This window comes from Bos indicus, chromosome 1 (genome assembly GCF_029378745.1).
Source record: "Bos indicus isolate NIAB-ARS_2022 breed Sahiwal x Tharparkar chromosome 1, NIAB-ARS_B.indTharparkar_mat_pri_1.0, whole genome shotgun sequence".
In the NCBI taxonomy this organism is placed as follows: Eukaryota; Metazoa; Chordata; class Mammalia; order Artiodactyla; family Bovidae; genus Bos; species Bos indicus.
Genome location: NC_091760.1, coordinates 70,494,674 through 70,518,055, shown reverse-complemented (window position 1 = coordinate 70,518,055; position 23,382 = coordinate 70,494,674). Strand labels below are relative to the sequence as shown.

The window sequence follows — 23,382 nt, the reverse complement described above, 5'->3', positions numbered from 1 at the left end:
GAACAAAATTTTGTATCTTACTGTATTAGACTTAGATCATTTTTATAATCAGCTTTCTACTGTCCAGCTGTTTCATTGGAATAAATAAGCTGTCGTGGTGAGGGCACACAATCTGGAAGTAATGAGGCCGTGACAGTGCCACTGCTTATAAGTCATCTCATAGTTAACAAGTCCTGTACTTTTAAAAGTGCTTGTGGGTTACCCACATAAAGATAGGTGGGGAAAGACCTTTCACCATGAAGCAGGTACGCACTGGCTTGATTTATTTTTAAAATCCAGGGGAAATTTCCAGTCCATTTTCAGGGAGCTTGGTCCTCTACTCCTGCATGTGCAGGGAAAAGCATTTTCTTCAGTAAACTCCAGAGAGTGAGGAGATGGTGAAGTTTGAGGCTTGGGTGTAGGCATTCTGTTTTATTAATAGATAACCAAGTTTTAGTGTGAGTTATGCAGATTTTAAATGGTTTTTTCAGTTTGGTTTATTTTCATTGTTGCCTGTTGAATTTTATCCATTTTTTATGATCACAGAGTAATTGAAAGAATATGACTCCTGACATAAATAACTTGCCTAGTATTTCACCTGGAAGTTTTCCATATGATGAAGAAGCTCAGTTAAAATTTTTCCTTTTTCGATTCTTCAGCATCTCTAGTATCATAAGCCTTAATAGTAGCCCCCTGGTTGTATGGTTTGTGGTCTTCTGTCTGAGTTAGGGGGAAATGGCTATTTCCTCTTTAAAAAAAAAATTGTGATAAAATATACAGAACATAGCATTTATTATTTTAACCATTTTTCAAGTTCAGTAGTAGTAAGTTCATTCATATGGTTGTGCAGCCAACCTGCAGAACTCTTCATCTTGCAAAATTGAAACTCTATACTTACTAAATATCAACTATTAATTTCCCTCTTTACCTAGCCCTTGGCAGTCACCATTCCACTTTCTGTCTCTGTAAGTTACACTACTCTGGATATTTCATGTAAGAAGACTTGTACTGTATTTGTCTTTTTGTGACTGGCTTATTTTACTTAGCACAGTGTCCTCAAGGTTCATCCATATTGGATCGTGTGTCAGAATTTTCTTCCTTTTTAAGACTGAAAAATATTCAGTGTACAGATGTTATTTATCCATTCATCTGTTTCTGTTTCATCTTAGACTGTGAGAACATTTTCTTTGAAGGGAATGACTACCAAGCTCTTCGGTCAAGAAACTCCAGAGCAGAGAGAAGCCAGAATAAAGATGCTAGAAGAACAAATAAAGGAAGGAGAACAACAACTTAAGTCTAAAAATCTGGAAGGCAGGTAAAAATGCTGGGGTGTTTAACATGGCTAGACTTATAGGCTCTGTGGCAGGTGGCTTATAACCATTCCTAGCTTCATCAGTGTCCCTGGATGTAGCCTCATCTTCTAAAATACAGTGATTGAATATTCCTAAGAAACTTGAGTAATCAAAAATCATGTTACATAGAAGGATTTGTGTTAGTGTTGGGGGAAAGAGGAAGAAGGAAGTGTTTAAACTTCATAATATTATTTTTTTGCACTTTACATGATTTCTATCCTTTGCATATTTCCTCTGCTCTTTTCTGTCAGTTAAAAGCCTGATCATTCTGCAATGCCCAGCTCTTGAACTGCTTCCTTTGTTAAGCCTTCTCACAGGCTGTCACAGCACTTGGTTCATACCCTTATCCCGTGGCAGTTTGTACAGTGTGACTGTCTCTGGCTATACGAACCCTTCAAAGTCAGTGATTGTGTCTTCTTCATCTTTGTGTCCCAGCACCTTGCATATGGCTTAGAATATAATTATTCCATAAATATTTTTAGAAATTCAGTTCTCAGAGATCTGCCATTACTTCTGGGCCCATTTTTCATGTTGTTTTTGTCTGATAGTTGTTGAGTAAATCAAGGCAGACCAAGAGTTTCACTGATTTGGAGGTGGTTTTGTTAATTTTTGAAACTGCTGGTGTCAAGTAAGTCAAAGTAAACTCAAGAACAGAGTTAAAAAGACAAGTGGCTCTCAGAATTTTTAAAACTTTAGTTCTCATTTAAAGTAAATACATGATAAATGTAATACGTAATCCATCTTGTTGAAAAGACTGTGTGTTTTGCAGTGACTCCAGGCAGGTAAGTTCATGTGGCATCTGTTGGCTTATAAACTCAAGAACAGAGTTAAAAAGACAAGTGGCTCTCAGAATTTTTAAAACTTTAGTTCTCATTTAAAGTAAATACATGATAAATGTAATACGTAATCCATCTTGTTGAAAAGACTGTGTGTTTTGCAGTGACTCCAGGCAGGTAAGTTCATGTGGCATCTGTTGGCTTATAAGTTGGTTCAAGGAGCCATTTACATCTTTTTTATAGGAATAATTTGAAGCTGGAATTTGTGGTAAAAGAGACTATTAAATTATAGAAGAGTGTATGACTGTCTGCTTTTTCTCTCACTTTATAGACAAAAACCCAACTCAGATGAGAAGTGTTTATTTGAATTAATATATAGTTTACTTAATTTAAATACGAATAATAATGATGACTATACCCTTTATTTCAGAGAGTTTGTCAGAAATGCTTGGGCTGATATTGAACGCTTCAAAGAACAAAAGAACCATGATTTAAAGGAGGCCCTCATAAGCTACGCAGTCATGCAGATCAGTATGTGCAAAAAGGTAGGTTTTGGTTTCAGTGAAGGTACCAGTATATTCAGAAGTGCTGGCAAATTTCTTTAAAATCAGTTTCTTATTTGGAACAAAGTATATATCATTTTCATTTTTAAAGTCCATTCTTTTCCAGAATGTTTCCCAGTTTCTCTACTTAATTTTGAAAGAAATGTCATAATCAGAATCTTAATTACCAAGTCTCCACTCATCTGAAGTTTCAAATTTGTATGCCCTATTTATTACTTGTATTTGAAAATATGTACTAAAAGCATTATATGGTTATGTGATATTCTTGAACAGGGCAGTAAAATACCATTCCTAATAGCGATACATACTTTCATTGGAAAATGGTCTAAACGTTAGGGCCTGGATAAAGTAGTAGCTAATGGAGTATTCATTGTTAGAAAAGACAAGATGGATCTCACATGCACTGTCCTAATAAGATGGATCTCACATGCACTGTCCTAATAAGATGTCCTAATAGGACGGCAGATGAGAAAACAAGCTACACACTAGTGCGTATAATGCAATCCTGTTTTTGTGGGGAAGAGGAAAGTGTGTATTTTTTAAATGATTGGATGTATACAAATGAGTTTGAAAAGATACACATGAAAGTGTGTATTAATAAACATGTCACTTACACCTATCATATAAGGTATGAACACTGAGGCTTATTCTGGTTAAAATAAGTGTTTTGGCAGTGATGGAAATTTTTCTAAAACGATGTTGTAAGAACAACATGTATAATCTTCCTTAACCTCATTTTCATAGCCCCAGTGCTGCCTGTGTGATTACCAGTCAGTACTGGTGCCTTACCTTTCTCTAGTGCTTCTCACTTTATTGAGCGATTCAGCATGCTTTATCTCAGTAAATCATTTAGTAAGGCAATCTGGGACGTTTTAAAGGATTGTGCGGTTTTGTTTTTCTTTTGTGCTCCATCAGGGAGGAAAAAAAGCTAAAAAGATTGATTTTTTTCCTATTGTTCAAAGCCTCAGTAAATATTGATAAACTTTAATGTATAAGTATTAAAATATTCTTCATAAATTAGAAGTTATTAGAGAATATATATATATAAACAAGAGATATATATGTATATATCTTGTTTGTTGAAAACATACCTTCTACCACTTTATAGATTTTACTGTTACATTTTTTACAAACATGTGTTTTTGTTTAAGCCTATTAGGTATATAATAACGTGTTAGTTTTTGCTAAGTAGCCTGCTGTAACCATTGAGAGGGAGTTTATAACTTTTTATCAAAATATTGGTTATTAGGTTAATTAATAGTTCATTAAATTATATTTAATTGTTAGACTAATCAAGTTTTTCATTTCAGATATTGCAAAACTTGTTTTATAAGTAGAAATGATATGAGTATATGATAGGAGTAAATGAGTCTTTCAGAAAGAAGTAGGCATTCTGTCTCTTTTTTGAAGATAGGCTCATACAATGATTCTATTACTTTTTTCAGAAGTATTTCACTTTGACTTACATTAGCCATTGCCAGAAAAAGTATTCTGTTTGTTGGAGTTATTGATTATTCCGAAAGGTGAAATCTAACATACCAGTAAGCCAAGTACTTGGGCTTTCAAAATCCTTCCAAAATTACATTTTAAGGTTTTGGGGGCTTTTTTTTTTTTTCCGTTTGTTTGTTTTAAAAGGGAATTCAAGTTTGGACCAATGCTAAAGAATGCTTTAGCAAGATGTAATCCTGTGAAATGAATTTCTCTTCAATCAAAATACCCCAAAACAGAAGCACAAGTAAATAAAAAGATTGTTACCCTGCATACACAAAAATATATAGTAAGTTGCGTTAAGTTCGACTTTCCTTAATTTGATTATATTAATAGTTATATTAATATAGCACAAAAGGATGTATTTTAATGAAGATTAAATATTATAATTTGAGGTTTTGGGGACTGGTGCTGATTGTAAAATGTTAATTAGATAAAATATACCAACAGATTGTTGCTTCTGAACCAGTGTCTGAGTATCAAGATGTTAGATCATTTCTAGAAGTTCATTTCAGTGCCCACTGTTTGATATTTGCTTATGTAGGGAGTCTTTCCCTAAGACTGAATTCTTATCTTTATGTGGTAAGGCCCACTAATCTATCAGAGAGGGTTAATTTTTCTTGCCTTACAGTTGAGCTGTTTGGTTTGACAAAGCTCAGCTGAAATTTAGTGTGAAATCTAAGAATTTCTCCTACGTTCATTAATGCCCATGAACATTAATACACTAGACAATGCCTTCAGTGTGTGTTTTACCAGAATTTTGATGTGGTCAAAAATTTTATACTGCCAACAAAGAAGACTCAACTTCTCAGTGGAATACATTGTTATAATCTAGGAATTGCTATATAGAAAGTTTTGAGTATGTTACATATACAAGCATTAAATTCTTAAATAATTCTTAACCTCAGTGATGAGCCTAAATTTACTCTGCTTGGCTCTCTATACATGACATTTCAGGGTACAAGATGTAGCATTTCAATGTATAAGATATATGTAGTGAACATATGTATTGGTATCTTCATTATTATCATCCTTTTTTATTGCTTGGCTGTAATTTTTATAAAGATAAATTATATTGCTTTTGTGTATGTGTTTTTGTGGTGTATGTTCAGAAGCCAAGCACCCTTGGAATTTGCTAGCTTTGCAGAACTCTACATGTGTACTCATTATTACTAATTATGTAAAAAAATTTTTTCAGTACTGTTCAACATTTGACTTTTTTACATGTTTGAAATGTTGCTGAATTTTTGTGCTGTTTGCCAGACTTATACAGTAAATAAATGAAGTACTGTGTTGATTTTCATATGATTTTTGTTATTTAACAAAGTGGTCTATATCTATTAGTATCTGATGCCCTGTGGAAAAATAATATATGCCATACTGTGTTTTGAAGAGTTTCAGTTCAGTTCAGTTCAGTTGCTCAGTCGTGTCCGACTCTTTGTGACTCCATGAATTGCAGCACGCCAGGCCTCCCTATCCATCACCAACTCCCAGAGTTCACTCAAACTCAAGTCCATCGAGTCAGTGATGCCATCCAGCCATCTCATCCTCTGTCGTCCCCTTCTCCTCCTGCCCCCAATCCCTCCCAGCATCAGAGTCTTTTCCAATGAGTCAACTCTTTAATTGTATACATTTGTCTTATGCCAAAATGTTGGATTTCTTAAAAATAAGATTATGAAATGATATATGATTTCTAAATTTTTACCTTTTTTAAAAAAAAGATAAAATTGTTAGAAGCAAAAGTCATCTTGGTAGGTACACTTTTCATCCCACTGAAGTGTATCCTCTCTTGGCTCACGAAATAAAATAGCTTTCCATTTGGCCTTTAAAATCAAAAGCCTTTTCTTCCAACCTAACCTTATGCTAAAAGAAAAAATGCATTAGAGGACTTGCCTGGTGGTACAATGGATAAGAATCTTGCCTGCCAGTGCAGGGGACACAGGTTCGATACTTGGTCTGGGAAGATTCCACATACCTTGGAGCATCTAATCCATGAGCCACAACTGCTGAGCCTGCACGCTCTAGAGCCTGTGAGCCACCACTAATGAGCTCCTGTGCTGCAGCTACTAAAGCCCATGCACTTAGAGCCCATGCTCCACAACAAGAGAAGCCACTGCAATGAGAAGCCTGCTCACTGCAACAGGAGCAATTCCAAGCAACACTGAAGGCCCAGCACAACCAAGAAAAAAAGCATTAGATTTTTTTTCTACTACCTGACCTAATTTGAGAAGGTCACTGATATCTATGTTTTGAGATAAATTAGCAAAAATATTTTATCATCTCTGAAATACACAAATATTCATTTGATTGTATGTGTATTTAAGTAGGAATATCTTGATGGATTGAGTTTGAAAAAGTTTCACTTGATAGTACAATAATTCCTTTAAAAAGAACTCTTAAAGGTTTTATGTGAAAATCATTTTTGGTACTATTGTATGTGCGTGTGTGCTCACTCAGTCGTGTCTAATTCTTTGAGACCCCATGGGCTGTAGCCCACCAGGCTCTGTCTGTGGGATTTCCTTCTCCAGGGGGTCTTCCTGACCCAGGGATTGAACCCACATCTCCTGCACTGGCAGGCAGATTTCGTTACCACTGCGCCACCTGTGTGCATTTACCCTTTTCAGTATTTAAAAACTAGAACTCAAAAATGAATTATTTAAAGGGGAGATAGATCTCCAAAGATAAATATAAAAAGCTTGTATGAGCAATAACTAGAGAAGACTTATTACATAAATGTAAATACTTCATAACGGAGGAAAATTTAATCTTTACAGTGTACCAGTGATGCAGTTAGTGTAGTCAGAGCATTAAAATTAACTGAAGTCATACCTCACCTTCATTTATATCCAAAAACTTGATGAATGAGTCACTGGTAATTACAACATAGCATCCAAAACAGGAACTGAGAGTTCTTAAAATTCAAGCATCTTTAGAATAAACACATACCCAGCTCAGAATGGAATGAAAAGCCGAGGGTTATATAACAGGAATGCTAGCTAGGCTTTGTATATTCTTATAATCATTTTTTATATTTACATGCATACTCTCTTCATGGTAGAATTTACTGATTATCCTGGAAATATTTACCTAAAAAATTTTTAGAAAAATTTTTTTTTATGTAATAATCCAGAGAAATAAACTAACAAAAGGCCAAATCAGTAAAATTGTACTTCCTTCCTTACTTTTATAGCTTTAAAAGAGCATACTAGAGGGAAAAAAATGAGCCAATAAAATTCAAAGTAAGTAGAACAAAGAAATATTAAAAGCAAGAGCAAAAATCAGTGATATTGAAAACAGGTAATACAGTTAACAAAGCCAAAAGTTGGTCTTTGAGAGTATTAATAAAATTAAACCTCTAGCAAAATGATGGAAAAACCTAAAAGACAGATTATCCCTATCAGGAATGAAATCAAGAATGTTATTTAGATCTTTCAGACGTTAAAAGGATAATAAGGAATGTTATGTACAAATGTAAACCAATAAATTAAAGTCATCAAATTTCTTGAAAAATACAGCTTACTAGAACTGACACAAGACAGAAAATGTGAATAGTTTTAATATTAAAGAAAATATCAGAAATTTTCATACAAAAGAACTCAAGGAATAAAAAGCTTTAATTCTACACAGATTTTCAGAAAATAGGGGTAAAGGGAATACTTCCCCAATTAAAAAAAAAAAAAATGAGAACAAGTATTACCCCAATAGCGAAACTAGCCAAAGACATTTCAAGGAAAGAAAGTGGACATTCCAATATATATCATGAACATAGACACAAAAATTATTGAACTATTAGCTAGTTGAATCCAGCAATAAATAAAGAGCATAATACCTTATGACCAAGTAGTTTATCTCAGAATGCGGGGTCATTTTAAAATCAGAAGAGTCAATTACTATAATCTATCCTGTTAACAAAATAAAGGAATCCTTCATGATCACTTCAATACATGCAGACAGACATTTGACAGGATTCAACTCTGATTCATGACTTAAAGCTCTGAAGAAACTAAGAATAGAAGAAACCTTAATTTGATAAAGTGCATCTGTGGAAAACCTACAGCTAACATCATATCTAATGTTGGGAAAGTTAAGTTCATCACTAGACACCTCCTCACTAGACAATACATGCCCCCATTTCCCCCTTTGTTCCCACCAATGCTGAAATTCTCTGGCTTTCTCCCTTCAACTGTCTCCTTCCCAGATTGTTCCCTGTGCTCACTTTTCTCTGAATATTGTTGAACCTTGAAGAAGATTGATGCCTCATTCGTAAAGCTTATAACAGGAAATTCATTCACGTATGTTCACCAGGTGGACACTCCACAAGTCCAAAAAGTCTGGGGAATCTGTTGATTCAGCAAATTTTATAAAATCATCCCCAGATGAAGGTGGAACTAGTTGATTCAGTAGCAGAAGTCCAAATGAATAAACCATCGTGTGATACAAGCAGCATCAGCAGAAGACGAGGAGAAATTCCTAAATACTCGGTTATTAAGGCCTTGATTGCAGAGCATAATAGCTAACATGCATGAAAATGCTACTCATTCTACACCTAAAACTGAGGCACAGTGTGGCAGTGTGCTGACCCAAGGTCCCATATATAGTAACTGCTAGAGTCAGAGTTTAAATGAACCCAAATAACATGGCTCTAGAGCCTGTACTTTTCAAGGCTTTTCCCGTTTGGAGGAGCAGAGACTTGGAGGAGACCCTCTGGGACAGACCCATGAGGATGGCAGAGGGATAGAAAAGGTAACTTGCATCATACTCAGACTGTAAGGTATTTGAAAGGAAAATGTCATGGGTACTTCTGGAAGTGGGGACAGGGAGTGGAGACATGAGAGAGAAGCGGGATCTGGTGAAATACTAGACTAGTGCTCCAACTTACGTATTTGTGAATCACTTGGGGATCTAGTTAAAACACAGATTCTGATTGTATAGATTATAGAGTGGAGCCTGAGAGTCTGCATTTCTTAACAAGCTCCCAGATACTGGCAGTGCTACTGGTCACCCTTAAATGCATATATTTATATTATATTGGACATCACTAGCTATTAGGCCAATGACCTGGCCAAACAGATATATTTTGGTTCAGTTATTTAGAAAATATACAAAAATTTAGCAATTATACAAAAAAAAAAGAAAATTAGATAATAGCAACTTTTTAGTACTATGTCAAGTTTGGAAGTTTATATCAAAAGCAAATTCTGTGTGAAGCTTTAATGATAAAGATGAGTAATGGATAATAATTACATAAAAACAAATTTTATAGTGATAAAAATAACATTTATGAGGCATTCATCAAATATTGTGGAAGACTTGCTATTAAATAGAGTGATTTACACTGTACTTTTGGTTTATGTTTGCACCTTCACCATTCCTCTAAAATGGCAGTAAGGGGAAAAATTTTTTTTTGAGTACCATTAAAGACACAGGGAACAGAAGAGACAACAGTGCACAAGAAATGTTGACAAAATCACAAAAGTTTGGAAGAATAAAAAGATGGAGAAGTGTTAATTGACTAAGCAAAATGTTGACAACTGAAACTTAATAATACATGCTTATAGTGGGGGCTGCTAATGAGAAGCAAGCTAATTTGCACAGCAGAATGTAAGACTCAGGAATTAGAGGAAACCGAATGAATGGGTGTAGAGTTAAAGGTGGGGCAAGAGCAAGTAGACGCCCAGGACCTGACTCTTCATATAATGAGGAGAGCACCATTGCACATTACTATGAAATTTCAGATGAATAGAAAATTCCAGGAAACAGTTAATATCCAGAGAATTGCTATCATCATAGCATCAGGCTTCTCAATAGCAAAGTCTCCAAAAAGAAAAGAGTAATTGCTTCAGAATTCTAAAGATGAACTATTTCCAGCTTGACAGCCAAACCGTCAATCACATGTGAGGCAGAACAAAGACATTTTTGGATATGTAGTTTCAAAAAATTCTCTTCCTATACACTTATTCTCAAAAAGCTATCAGAGGATGTGGTTCACCAAAGCAGGAGCATTGACCTGGAAGACATGGGATACAGAAAAAGGAGATCCAGCATAGAAGGTAGATGACAGAAATGCCCAGAAGACAACCAGAAGGAGTCCCAGGAGGGCACTGTCCGTTGGGAAGCCAGAGATGGAGAGCTCCAGGAGAAAGAACGGCTGGGGAAAAGTTGGAATTGTAGGCTTCTGTGTAGATCTGACAAATGTGGAATGTAGTATGTGGAACCGTTGGAGTGGGATGTTAGACACAGAAAACTAAGCAATAAAAACAAGTCTATTGTAATATTCAGGAAGAAAAGGAGTGTTTTGCAGGAAGAGTATCATAATCAGAATATACTACATGGCTCTGAAGTTAAAATATTTACATAATTACAATAATGGAAACCTGACAAAGAGCTTATCCAGACATGGTGCTAACCGCTGTAATGGTGGTTTGGGAGGAGAGATTAAGCATGCCAAATAGTTAACCTAGTATGTTGATAAATCAAGACACAGCACCAGAAGCATTGTTAAAAAATACAAAGATAAATGTCCAGAGAAATGGCAAAAAGAAGTGAAGGGACTGAAGAATAGAGGATAGGTAGAAGGTGAAATAAGGGGCAGCTATTTTTGTCATAAACCGTTTTTTTTTTTTTTTTTAAAAACACTGTATTGTGGAAATTCTCAAACATACTCAGAAGTATAGAGAAAAGTACAGTGAATCTCCATGTACCCCTCAACCAGCCCCAACAATTACAGACATGGCCAATCACATTCCATCCATACTCTAATTTTATTTTATATTGTAAATCTTTAAACACTATTTAATTTTTAAAAAATTTATTGAAGTATAATTGATTTAGAATGTGTCAATTTTTACTGTACAGCAAAGTGATTCAGTTATACATTCTTCTTTACCATTATGGTTTATTATAGGAAATTGAATGTAAGTACTATTTAATTTTAAATTAATAGTTAAATACCTGCAGATGATAGGAATAATATTTGTGAAAAATTATCACTATATACCAAACTGCTTTGTGACCAAAAGGAAAATAACAGTAATCACTGCCTCAGACAACATGACCCCATAGGAACCAACCATATCAAAGTTGGTACATGTGGTAGACAGTATGCTGCTGCTGCTAAGTTGCTTCAGTCGTGTCCAACTCTTTGCTACCCCATAGACGGCAGCCCACCAGGCCCTGCCGTCCCAGGGATGCTCCAGGCAAGAACACTGGAGTGGGTTGCCATTTCCTCCTCCAATGCATGAAAGTGAAAAGAGAAAGTGAAGTCGCTCAGTCATGTCCGACTGTTAGCGACCCCATGGACTGCAGCCTACCAGGTTCCTCCGTCCATGGGATTTTCCAGGCAGGAGTACTGGAGTGGGGTGCCATTGCCTTCTCCCGGTAGACAGTAGAATACACTAGAAATGAATATGGATATGAGTGATAAAAGTGAGAACACACATCTCTCCAGAAGTGGCTCCAAAGGAATTGTAACTAAAAGAAAATTAAAGAAGTATCAGGAATTAGGCTATCAGCAAAATATGGCTGCAGTATACTGACATGAAACGGCAATGTCCACATCTGCCCCTCCCCACTTACTGTAGATGATGTCATAAGTGATGGTTTCCAGTCATCGCAGTGAAGTACACTTCCTGCTTGTTACAGACTCGGCTTGGTGTGCAAATGCTGCGCTCCTGTATGTGACAAGATGAAGAAAAGAGAAGTAATGTGAGTCAGTAGCTAATTCAGAACATGTGTAATAAAAATGTAAAAATAATTGCTTCTTTCGTCTAATGTATAAGAAGCAGAGAAAAAGATGGGGCACAGGTCAAAAGGATTAAGAGTGGGGAGCAGTGTATACATTAACCAGGGAGCAGCTGACATGGGAAGGGAGGTATATTCTAGCACATTCATGTCTGATTACGTCCCCATGCTGATTTTAAAATAATTTGGCAATGACCTACCATTTAGAACTGCTTACATTTTACCTGTACCCACCCCCCTGCCCACAAGGTGAAAGTGAGAGTCGCTCAGTCATGTCTGACTCTTTGCGACCCCATGGACTATACAGTCCATGGGATTCTCCAGGCCCAAATACTGGAGTGGGTAGCCTTTCCCTTCTCCAGGGTATCATCCCAACCCAGGGATCAAACCCAGGTCTCCCGCATTGCAGGCGGATTCTTTACCAACTGAGCCACAAGGGAAGCCCACCCACAAGTTGAGCATAGCTATATTTTGTTTATTCAAAGGGAAAAGCTATCAAAAGCACAGAAAGGTAGCCAGCAGTGCATCAAGGCTCAAAAATGATAGATTCTTATCAGGAGAAGCAAGTCTGAGGCCAGAAACTCAGGGCGACGGGGCAGCATGGGAGGCCACTGAAAGATGGTGTGGGCCCGCATGAGCATTGGCACCTTCAGTGCCTGTCCTGGCTCTGCCCTTTCTTTTCCTGCCCTTGAGCTTCCAGTTTGGAGTGGGTGGGGGCAGTTAGTGATTTGGGAGTTGCTCCAAAGGACAGAATTACTGTGAGAAGAAATTAATACTGTGCGATCAAGCACCTGATGCTCAGGCCAGATGAAAGGCAGATTCTTTCTGGAGGCATCAAGTGAATAATTCTTCCCAGAGTTGCTAAATTTTAAGAGAATGGTTGAGCGGTGTGTTTTCTGGTTAAAGGAGGTGATAAGAGCCAAGGCATTCATTCCCTCAAAATCAATCCCTGATCTTTCCTACTGACTATAATAAATGTGAGAAAGAAATTTTCAGTGTTGATATTTATGAATTGTTAATTAGCATAGTTGACTTTTGTTGATCTCATTAGTGGGAGTCAAAATTTGAAGAAAAAAAAAATTCTTGGGATTCTGATTCATGGAATTTCAGGTGGGGCCTGGGGTAAAAAATCTGCATTTTCTAAAAATGTCCCAGGAGATTCTGATGAGCAACCAAGTTGAAAACACTTCATTCTAAGGATAGAGGCAAATGGTAACCACCACAGTGGAGTTCAGTTATAAATGACACATTCCATACCCTTCTTTGCCTTCCAGATATGGTCAATAAAAATGCAGCCCATAAAAGTTGAAGCCCTTCCAAATATGGTCATGGATGTGGTGAAGAGTTCACTTTAGGACATGTGGAGCTTTGTATGATGAGAACAACCAGGTCGAGGTGAGGAGGGAGGGAGTTAGAGGGAGTTAGATATACAGGTCAGAAGCTCCAGAAGAGTCTTAGCCGAACATGGGTTTGGGGGATGTTAGCAAATAGATGGAATGAACACTGTGGGGAGCAGCCTGAATGAACGGAGACCCAAGTACGAAACCGTATGTGTGGATATGGGCATGACCATGGTAACTAATCTTTCTTCCTTCTACTTCGGTTTTGGTAAAAACTCAACTCTATTTCTGTGTTAACCTGTGTTCCCGTTTAGACTCTGAATGCCCAGTTCTTTCAGCCATCACTCATGTGCTTTCCAGACTCTGACCCACCTGAGCTAATATTACTTGTCAACCTCTGATTTGAAGTATCCTTCTCAAAACTTAGGACCCAGAAATAAGTATGACCCTGCAGAGGTTCACCCAGTGTAAGCAGGATACAGGAAGGCTGCTCCTAGCTGGTGTTGAGACACCACTCGTTACCCGTCAGCCAACTGAGGGTCACCACTGTGAGCCAGGTCCCTGTTTCCCTTACACCGCTAAAAGCGCTCAGGAACCAAAAAGAAGAAAGAGGGAGTCGCTCAGTCCTGTCCAGCTCTGTGACCCTATGGACTGTAGCTCACCATGTCCATGGACTTGTCCAGGCAGGAATACTGGAGTGGGTAGCCATTCCCTTCTCCAGGGGATCTTCCCAACCAAGGGATCAAACCTAGGTCTCCTGTATTGCAGGAAGATTCTTTAACCACCAAACCTATGTTGTATCACATAATTCTACTTTTCTGGATTCACTATATATTCATATATATATATATATATATACACACACACATACACACACATATATATATGTGCTAAGTCACTTCAGTTGTGCCTGACTCTGTGCAACCCCATGGACTGTAGCCCACCAGACTCTTCAGTCCATAGGGATTCTCCAGGCAAAAATACTGGAGTGGGTTGCCATGCCCTCTTCCAGGGGAGATATATATATATAGAGAGAGAGAGAGAGGGGGGAGAGAGGGGGGGAGAGAGAGAGAGAGGTTTCAAGTTTCTCTCTGTATCTTTAGGTATAGATACATGCATACCCCCAGGTAAAGGATTGGCTTCTCTTAGGACTAGGCCTGATAGAGGTACCAGTGTTCCCCATGTTGCTGTGTTGGTCAGGTGGGGATGACCGAAGAACACTGGCCCCAGTGCAGCCCTGAAACCGTGGGTAACCATTAGTCAAAATTCCATGTCACCTGCCTTTACTAGTCAACGTTATCTACAAAAGGCTTGCACGTCCTCCATGCAGCAGGTAGCCTAAAACAGTAAGATGTTTGCCAGAGTTATTTTCCAGGAACTTGGAGTCTGTTGCATCTAGTTTGAGCTGAGCCGGTTGAGACTGGACAGGACCACCGACCCTGAAACAGCGTGCATGAGTGTCTGCCCAGTGACCTTTGATGGCAGAGGGCTCGCAACCACCCTCAGGTGGTGCGTGGTGCCTGCATTTGCCAGTTATGTGCTGATGCTTGTAGCCTAGTGACACCTGTGCAGAATATCTGTTACCTCACCTTTCCCCATGCTCCCCACGCCTCAGGCTACCCTGCATCTTTATTCTTTATTCCTTAAGTGCCCTGAGCCCCTTGCCTGTGGGGAGGTACATGTGAGGCTTATTCGCCCCTGGCTGCCTTGTGAACAAGCCCCCTCTCTGCTGTAAACCTCAGCACCTCAGTGTTTTGGCTGAGTGGGGAGCAAAATGAACCTGGTACCTGGTCTGGCAACAGCCCCTTAGAGGTCTAGTTCCCAGTCCGGCTCAGCAGAGACTCGGGGAGTCCCACTTCTGCTGCTTCCACCTGTCAGCAGCCCTGGTAAGTCAATGGAGGGAATGATACCCTCTAATTAAGAACTTACTTGACTGACCTTTGAAACAGACCCAGTTCTTCCAATGATAGGATCCCAGAATCTTCAGCAAGAAATGAGCTTGGAGATGATTTCCCGTCAATTTAGAAATGAGGAAACGTGACCAGAGAGGGGAAGTGACTTGCTCCCAGTCACACAGCAGATTCTCAACTTGGGCAGGGTTCCTCCCCTCCTGTATTAGCTCTGTCTCCTGAGCTAGTGGGCCTGGGTGGCTTGACCAGACCTCTCTGGCTCTCACGTCTCACCACTTGCTCAGTAGCCAGGGACAGGGACTGGAAAGGGGATAAGGCAGGCCCCCACACCAGGTCAGGGGGCACATGGAGAGCAGTTTGTGGAGAGAACATGGGAAAGCAATTGGCTGAATGAGTGTTTGGGATCAACACTGCCTTTCAACCACACACAGACTTTGGACGGTTACTGTTGCAAACACCTCTCCAGTTCCTTCCTTAACTTGAGCCTGTGTATGTGACACCCTGGGGGGTGGGCAGAAGGCCAGTGATAGCTGTGTTTAACAGGTGGCCTGAGCCCCAGAGGACGATGGGTGATCTGGGTCACACAGCTGGGGGGACCAGGCCTGGAAGCTGTGGCTCCCCCTTTACCTGGCCCAGCCTGCAGGGAGGCCTCTAAGGCTTTTCAGGGATCCCCCTGGTGGGCAATGGGTTCCTTTGGTGGTTGGCAGAGCCACAGGAGTCCTGTGACCTTCCCGCTTGTGGTGAGCTCGCCAAACCTGCCTGACACCTGAGCTCCAATGGTTTCTTTTCAGGCCCAGCTCATGTTCCTCTTTGGGGGACATGGCCCTGCTTGGAAGTAACTGAAGACCCCCGTCTTCTCTTAGAGGTGGAAACTGAACCATAGCTTCTGGTGGGGCCTGGGTAGTCATGACAGAGAGCTGGTGTTACTGCAAGGGTTGCCCTCTGCAACTCCCTGAGCTCATTTGCTTTAGTTTGCCTCAGGACCGGGGGACCTGGTGCCTCTCCTGCATGGGCTCCCAGCCCATCTTCTCTATCTAGAGAACCATCCTGACAACTCGTCTCAGCCACAACCTCCTGTGGGCGATCTTTGTGCCCCAAGTCAAAGAGCCTCCGGCTTCCCAGACCCCCTGTTCTTAGACTTTAGCATCAGATGCTGAAATTGCTGGTTTCTCCATGGGGGTGGGGAGGGTTAGGGAGTGGGGGTCAAGTCTGCATTTGAAAAGGACATGTTTGCTTCAGCTACAGGGAGTAATGTACTCTGCAGTGTTTTTATTAAATTTCCAAATTGTGAAGTTCAGCCCTTTATCCTTACAGGTTGTTTTTTGGTTGCTTGATCAGCTACTGAAAGAGGTATATTAGAATCTACTTCAAATGCTGAACTTGTCAATTTCTCCCCATAGTTTTGTCAGTCGATGCCATATACAATTTGATGCTCTCATTGCGTGCATCTTTATTGATGCTTTTTTTTTTTATTGATGCTTTTTATCAGTATTTATGCCTCTTTCTATTTATACCATGGTCCTCCCTCCATTCCAACTTACATGATGAGATTTTTCCCTTTAATTTTTAAGGACTACATATGGATAAACCATGATTTAATTACCTAGTCCTCTATTATTGAACATTGATTGTATCTAATTTTTCACTTTTATAAATGTCACTGGAATGAAATTTTTGTATACAACTCTCTCTTCTTATTTCTTCTGCTCAGAGTCCTAGTAGTGGAATTATGAGGTCAGGGTATATGAACGTTTTAAAGGCTTGTCATATCTGTTGTTCCTTCATGGCTATTGATCAAATTAGAATTTTGAGTGTGGAGTCACCCAGTTGGCTGTGGTTGAGCTATGTGTTCTTAAAATTGCTCAGTGTTTTAGGCTTGGTCTTTTTTTGTCGACCAGGCATCCCCCACATTTATGCACTTGGTGGACAGTAAATGTAATTGAGAGCTTTATTCCTGTTACATTTCGCCTGTTAGTTTTGGCCTAGCCCGCTGATGCCTCAGCCTCTGATTCAGTCACCGATGTGGGGCCATGCCTTCTGTAACTTCGCTTGGGTCAAGATGGTAATGAGAAGAGGACCCCACAGGGATATTGAATTCTTAAGACTAACTAATAGTTTATTACACATATACTATGCACCATGCATTATATATATGTTAACTCATTGAATCATCACAAAATCTCTAAGAGGTAGAAAATAAAATTCAGAGAGGGAGACTCTAACTAGTCACCCTGCTCCGAGTGAGCAGAGCCACGATTCCAGCCCTGGGCTCGGGTTCCAGCCTGCGACCCAAATTGCCAGCCCTGCTCTACAGGAATCCACCAGCAGGTGGCAGTAGTGCTAATGGGCCTAGGAAGGACCTCTTGCTGGAGATCAGAAATAGCCACAAACCTGGATTTTCTTCCTATAAAGTAGCACTGACTCTTATTGACATGCCTAAAACTAGATTATTCAATAAAATAAACATTAACCCAGCAGGCACATTCCTCAGGGTAAAAAGATAATAAAGTAAACAGACCTTTGACCGTGGCCCTCTCTTGCCTAGATTTCATCACTGTGATTCCTCAGGGGGAATCTCTGCTTTAAACTCACCTGCACTTGGATGATCCTTCCTGACTTTCCACCCACCCTTTGCTGCTCCTGCCCCTGCTTTTCCACCCCTGGCAGAAATCAAGGCTGTGGGCCATATCCTCAGCCGGGAGAGCCTGTCAGAGCCTTGGGCAAGGGTTTTAGAGAGGGGAACTTGGTGGCCTGTGGAAACCCTTGGGGACTGGGGTAGACCTATTTTTGGAAAGAATCTTCGACTCACGGCCCAACCACCCGTCCTTCAACCTATCCAACTTGTATGTGAGAATGTGCTGCTTTCTGATCTAGGAGCCCACAAACCCGTCTCATTTCTTCAGTCTCCCACTCACAGTTTGAGATTTTTCTGCCTCCTTAAAAAAAAAAAAAAGGTTTTATTCTTTCTTTTTGGAGTTCCTGAACAAGCACGAGGGCTTTGCTTGCTGCTTTCCCCCCTTGCCCAGCAGCATCTCTCTCACACCCTTTGTACAAGCACACATGTGTATTGTCTAACTGCGTCTATCCTTCAACAGAAATAGAACAGCAAAAGGATTTTTTTAACGTTTCACCACATGTGGGTTCTGCCTAAATGGTCCAGGGTTGAACTCCAAGCCTCCCCCAGCGGTGTCCCTTGCTGCAGTCTGACTGCTCCCAGTGCCCAGTCTTCATGCTTGGGGGAAGGTCTCTTGCAGGCAGACAAGTTCCTGACTGTTAAGGACCTCAAGGTGGGGCTGGTGCTAGAGAAGCAGCCAGGGGTGGCATTCTAAGCTCCACCCTTTGCAAAGTCTGTGATTTTAAGGTACGCCCCTAGAGTTTTTGAGACTTGGTTTTCTCAGTGCAAAGTGGGCATAAGCGTAGCATCTACTGTGCAGAAATGTTGTGTTAGGTACAGTAATGCCTGTAAAGTGCCTAGCATTGCACCTGGCACACTGGGCCAAGTGCTTGGTAATGCTGGCTGTTGTTCAGTTAAGTAAAGGATGGAGGTAGCTCATGGGATCGTGGAACAATACTGCTGATGTGCCTGGAGAGGTCAGGCTACACTGTGGTCTGAGTGCTCATTTCCCCCCAGATTGATAATGTCGAAATCCTTATGCCCAGCCTAATGGTGTTAGGAGGCGAGGTGTGTGGTTCAGAGGGTGGAGGCCCCCAGGAACAGAATTAGTGCACTTATAAGAGAGACCTCATGGAGCTCTCTCATCCCTTCTGCCATATGAGGGTCCAGAGAGAAGTTGGCACCCAGAAGAGGGCTCTCACCACATCCTGATTCAGCCAACATTCAACCTTGGACTTCTAACCTCCAGAACTGTGAGCAATTTCTGGTGCTTACCAGCCACACCATATGTGGTGTGATGTCAGGGCAGTCCGAAAGGACTAAGGCAGGATAGTTCTCTCAAATAACCAGAAGTCTTGCTTCACCAACTTGGATGAAAATAAGAAACTATTTTTTAATGTCCAAATAAGCAATTCCAAGCTCCAAACATACAACTTGTTAAAAAAATACCTCCTGTTATTTGTCAGTTATACTTCAGTAGAACTTTTAAAAAATGTGTCCTGTCAATAATGAATCTAGAAACCCTTAGTGGTTCTCAGTCATGGTCATTTCATGTCTGAGAAAATACAAGAGGCCAGAAGGACCATTCACCATGCGGCCTGCCACCTAGGCCATGGCTGTTTCTCAGGGTTGTCTCTGCAGGTTGTGGTCAGCTGGCCTGGGCTTCATGGCAGTGATGTTTTAGAAATAAAGCTATTTGAACGTTGGGCTTCCCAGGTGGCTCAGCAGTGAAGAATCTGCCTGCAGTGCAGGAGACACGGGTTCGATCCCTGGGTCAGGTAGATCCCCTGGAGAAGAAAATGGCAACCCACTCAGTATTCTTGCCAGGAAGAATCCCATGGGCAGAGGAGCCTGGCAGGCTACAGTCTGTGTGGTCGCAGAAAGTCGGACACAGCAGCACACACACACCTCTTTGAACTTCTCCACACAGATGCTGGTCAGCCGGGGCTAGTTTTCTCCAAGGCTCTGAATCCTTCAAGGGCTCTTTGTGTCCCCTGGAAGCTGTCCCTCATTGCAGCTGCCAGCAAAAGTAAGATGGCATCCAAGGATGCTGTTAATCCCCCTTCACCCCTGCAGCAAGCATCAACTCTCTGTCGTTCCTGGAGCTGCTTCCCATCCTCCCAAAACTCCAAGTTCCAGAGTCCCTGGAGGAAGTCCTTCATCTCCCAGCCCCAAGTTCACAGCAACCCTGGACTCCTCTTCCCAGCAGCACCTCCCATTTCCTTCAGGAGAAGCCACCATCCTGTTGCTCCTGTATTTGGGCGAGACAACTGCAGCCTAAGAGAGGCAAGGTGACCACCCAATACACACAGCTGGTCAGTGGACACAGCTCACAGATCCTGGCACACAGCATAGAGCTCTTTCCCCAAAGCATAAGGGGCCTGAGTTAGAGTGGAGAAATTGGGAGTGGCCAGGGGTCAGGAACAGGACAGTTGAGACAGGCAGTTGTTGACTTTGTAGAAGTGATGAGGGGGCCCAGGCGTGCTGAATGTTGTTTTGCATTTTTGATAGAAACTTCCCTTAAGAGCTGTGCAATTAGGTGCTTAATGAATCAAATAGTATTTTGAAGATTAGAAGGAAATACCCAGTGCTGGCCTATGGCTATAGAGCTGTTTTAAAAACCAAAACCGTGAAGTCTGGGGACTGAATTCCACTCATTTGCATGTGAGCTGCCAGCCATTTGTAGATTGAATTTGGGGCCCTAACAAGGCACACATAAATTAGCTAATTAGTGCTAATGTCTGCAACTGCTCTCAGGACAATTACTCAGTGAGGGAGGCCTGCGAGCCTAAGAACGTTAAGTCAGGCTTTTCTTTTTCTTGGTCAGCTGCGTAAATGCGGGGCTGCAGAAAGCACAGGAACACACGTGAGTATACCACTACCATCCCAGAAGCTGCCATGCAAGTGGATGGTGCCAACACGGAGTGGCCAGAGACCCGAGAGCCTGTTGGCTTTGACCTCTCTGTGCTCGAGACACTTCTTTATTTTTATTGAGACCAGGAGCTTGGGATGCCTGCAGGAGAGATGAGGGAGTTCATCCAACTTGGGGTTGCAGGATGGAGCATCCAGGCACCTGGGAGCCGTTCATCCCAGACGCTTAGAGAAGGAAGCCCTTGCTCTAGGTGCTGGCTTCTCCTTCCACCTTGAGATGGTGGATCTCCCAAGTGTGGAGCCTGGGCCAGCAGCATCAGCATCACGTGAGAACTTAGAAATCCAGATTCTCAGCCTCATTCCAGGCCTACTGAATCACAGGCTGTGCAGATGGTGGGGACAGCACTCTGCTGTGGTGGCTTTGACGCACCCTCAAGTTTAAGAAGCTCCTCCCTTAGGGGATCCTGGGATGGTAAGAGTGGCCTGCGTTCCAATTCTGGCTTCACAGTGGGTGGGACTAGGGGAGCTGGGCACCTACATTTCAATTGTACAAAGGCTGGCTCTCTGTGTGTACCCTCCCTCCAGCTGCTTCCATTGCCTCACCCCATTCCCAGACCTGTCTTCCCACTGGATGGGTAAGTAACCTTGGATCCTAAAGAAATGAGTTCTGGTTTTGTTGCGCTGAGGTCCATTTTAAGAGCTCCCCAGTTATTCTGATGATCAGCCAGGTTTGGGGATGACTGGCTTAATATCTGTGATCCTCAGTTTTCTAAACAGGGTGGCAGTATCTGCCCCGTGGGGTCGTTGTGGAGATTAAATGCACTAGTGCAGAAAAAGCACTTAACATCTGTCTAGCATGTGGTGAGTGCCAACATTGGCCGTGAGGGAGGATTTGCTGGGCGCCCCTGAGGGGCACTGAAAAGGCCTGGACTGGGAGGGGCACCACGGTTGACCCTCCCCTTACCAGAAGTCTGGCCAACCTCAAGAAAAGGGGCTTTGGTCATCCCACACAGTGACAATCTGCAGAGGCCTGGGGTACTGTGCTGGGCTCCCCACCAAGCCCAGGGAGGGATGCCCATGGTATGCTGAGTTAAGACTTGGGTTAGAATGAAATGAGAGAGGCACAGACATCTTGGATTGCCAACTGAGAGCAGATGTGCTTGGCCTCTTGGTCTCATCAAATTCTTCTAAAACCGGTGAGGCAGGTATCATCATTGTCCACCTCGCACAGATAAAGATACAGAGGTGCAGAGATATTCACCTGCTCTGAAGCCCAGGCTGGCTACCTTACACAAGCGGTGTTCAAATTGTGCTCTGCTCACCCCAAGCCATTGATGTCGCTTTACAGGGCACTGTAGGAGCGAGGAGGGCGTCCTGTGGACCAGCTTGGATGTCCCCCTCCCTCTTCAACTAAGCATAGCTTTTAACTTGTTTGGACCTTCAGATAGGACTCTGCCAGGATTTCCCAGCTAAAAAAGAAAAAAAAAAAAAAATATATATATATATATATATATATATATATATATTTTAAACCACTGTCCCATCCATCTGCTTGAAGACTTCCAGTCAGTATCTGCCCCAGCTGGTCCTGGACCCAGTGCCACAGAACCTGAAAGTGAGGCTCTTTGGGCCTCAGCTTTAACTGAAGAATTACTATGAACAATACCAGATGCTTGTGTGAGCATCAGATAGAATTCCCATGCACTTTGAATTTGTAAAGGAAATTTCAAAGAGCTGATTCCACAACTCTTGGACTCCTCAGGCAGATTAGGGATATGAAAGTACTCAGGTTAGGGATATGAACTCTATTCCAGGTTAGAGTGTGGGGAGAGAGGGTGACTTGTGAGAAATCACAGATCTTGGAGAGATCTGTTGCCAGGCTGAGTCCCCATCCCACTGTCTATTTCACGTCCAACCTAGTGGTAAGGGCTTCCACGGGGCTACCTGGAGAACTTCGAAGCATGTCAGTTACTGATTGCTACAAAACAAACCACCCCCCAAACTAGTGCCTTAAAACAGTAATCACAGATTTGTTCACATCTTTACAATTGGGACTGGGCTCAGTGGGGACATCTGTCCATGTTCCACATGGCTTGGTCACCCGGTTGGCAAGTTGGTGCTGGCTGCAAGCAGGGAGGTCAGCTGGGGTCATTGTGCAAGAAGGTTGGTTCTCCTCCATGTGGCTGCCTGGGCTTCCTCACAGCATGGATGCTGGGGACTAACAGGGAGGAAGAGGGAAATGCCAGTCTTCCTAAAGCATGGGTTCACACCTGGCTGAGTCATTCCCAGCTGTGCCGTGGGAACAGTGAAGGTTGTGGAAAGAAGTGGATTCCTCACTCCTGTCGCCTCGGGCCTCATTTTAAGTGAAGAACCCCTTCCTCCCAGAGTGGATTAGCCCTGGGAATGACATTATTTCAAGGAAGTCTGTATGCTTGTCTGCCCCCTCCTCATCCCAAGGAATTCCTGGATTGGGTTCAAGTTATATTTCAACACCGGAGCCCCAAGATTCATATAGCAAAGACTCATAAACACAGAAGTAAAGCCCAGGTCCAGACCTTGTTGAACTTTTAAGTGGCCAGTAAAATCTAGGATTCTTCCAGTCATTAGTGCTATTCACCAGAGGTTTACATTTCATCTCCCAGTTACATCTTTTGCTTTGAAGTTAGGTGTAGGCTTGTGAGGTGGTTTTAAAATATCTAAGTGTTCTTTGATACTGCTCTCTTCAGGAAGTAGAACTTCGCTTTGCCCA

At 41.6% G+C, this 23,382-nt stretch overlaps 1 protein-coding gene across 2 annotated transcripts in view; it reads left to right on the top strand.

Annotated features, from left to right (window-relative positions):
- Nucleotides 1-5,461, top strand: part of SNX4 (sorting nexin 4) — a 53,114-nt gene extending 47,653 nt beyond the window's left edge. For both annotated transcript variants that reach the window (XM_019956972.2, XM_070788825.1), the window contains exons 12-14: nt 1,149-1,294; nt 2,538-2,652; nt 4,306-5,461. In XM_019956972.2, coding sequence (XP_019812531.1) covers nt 1,149-1,294; nt 2,538-2,652; nt 4,306-4,353 — 309 coding nt within the window. In that variant the 3' untranslated portion in view covers nt 4,354-5,461. The remainder of the gene's footprint in view (nt 1-1,148; nt 1,295-2,537; nt 2,653-4,305) is intronic.
- Nucleotides 5,462-23,382: the final 17,921 nt, after the last annotated feature.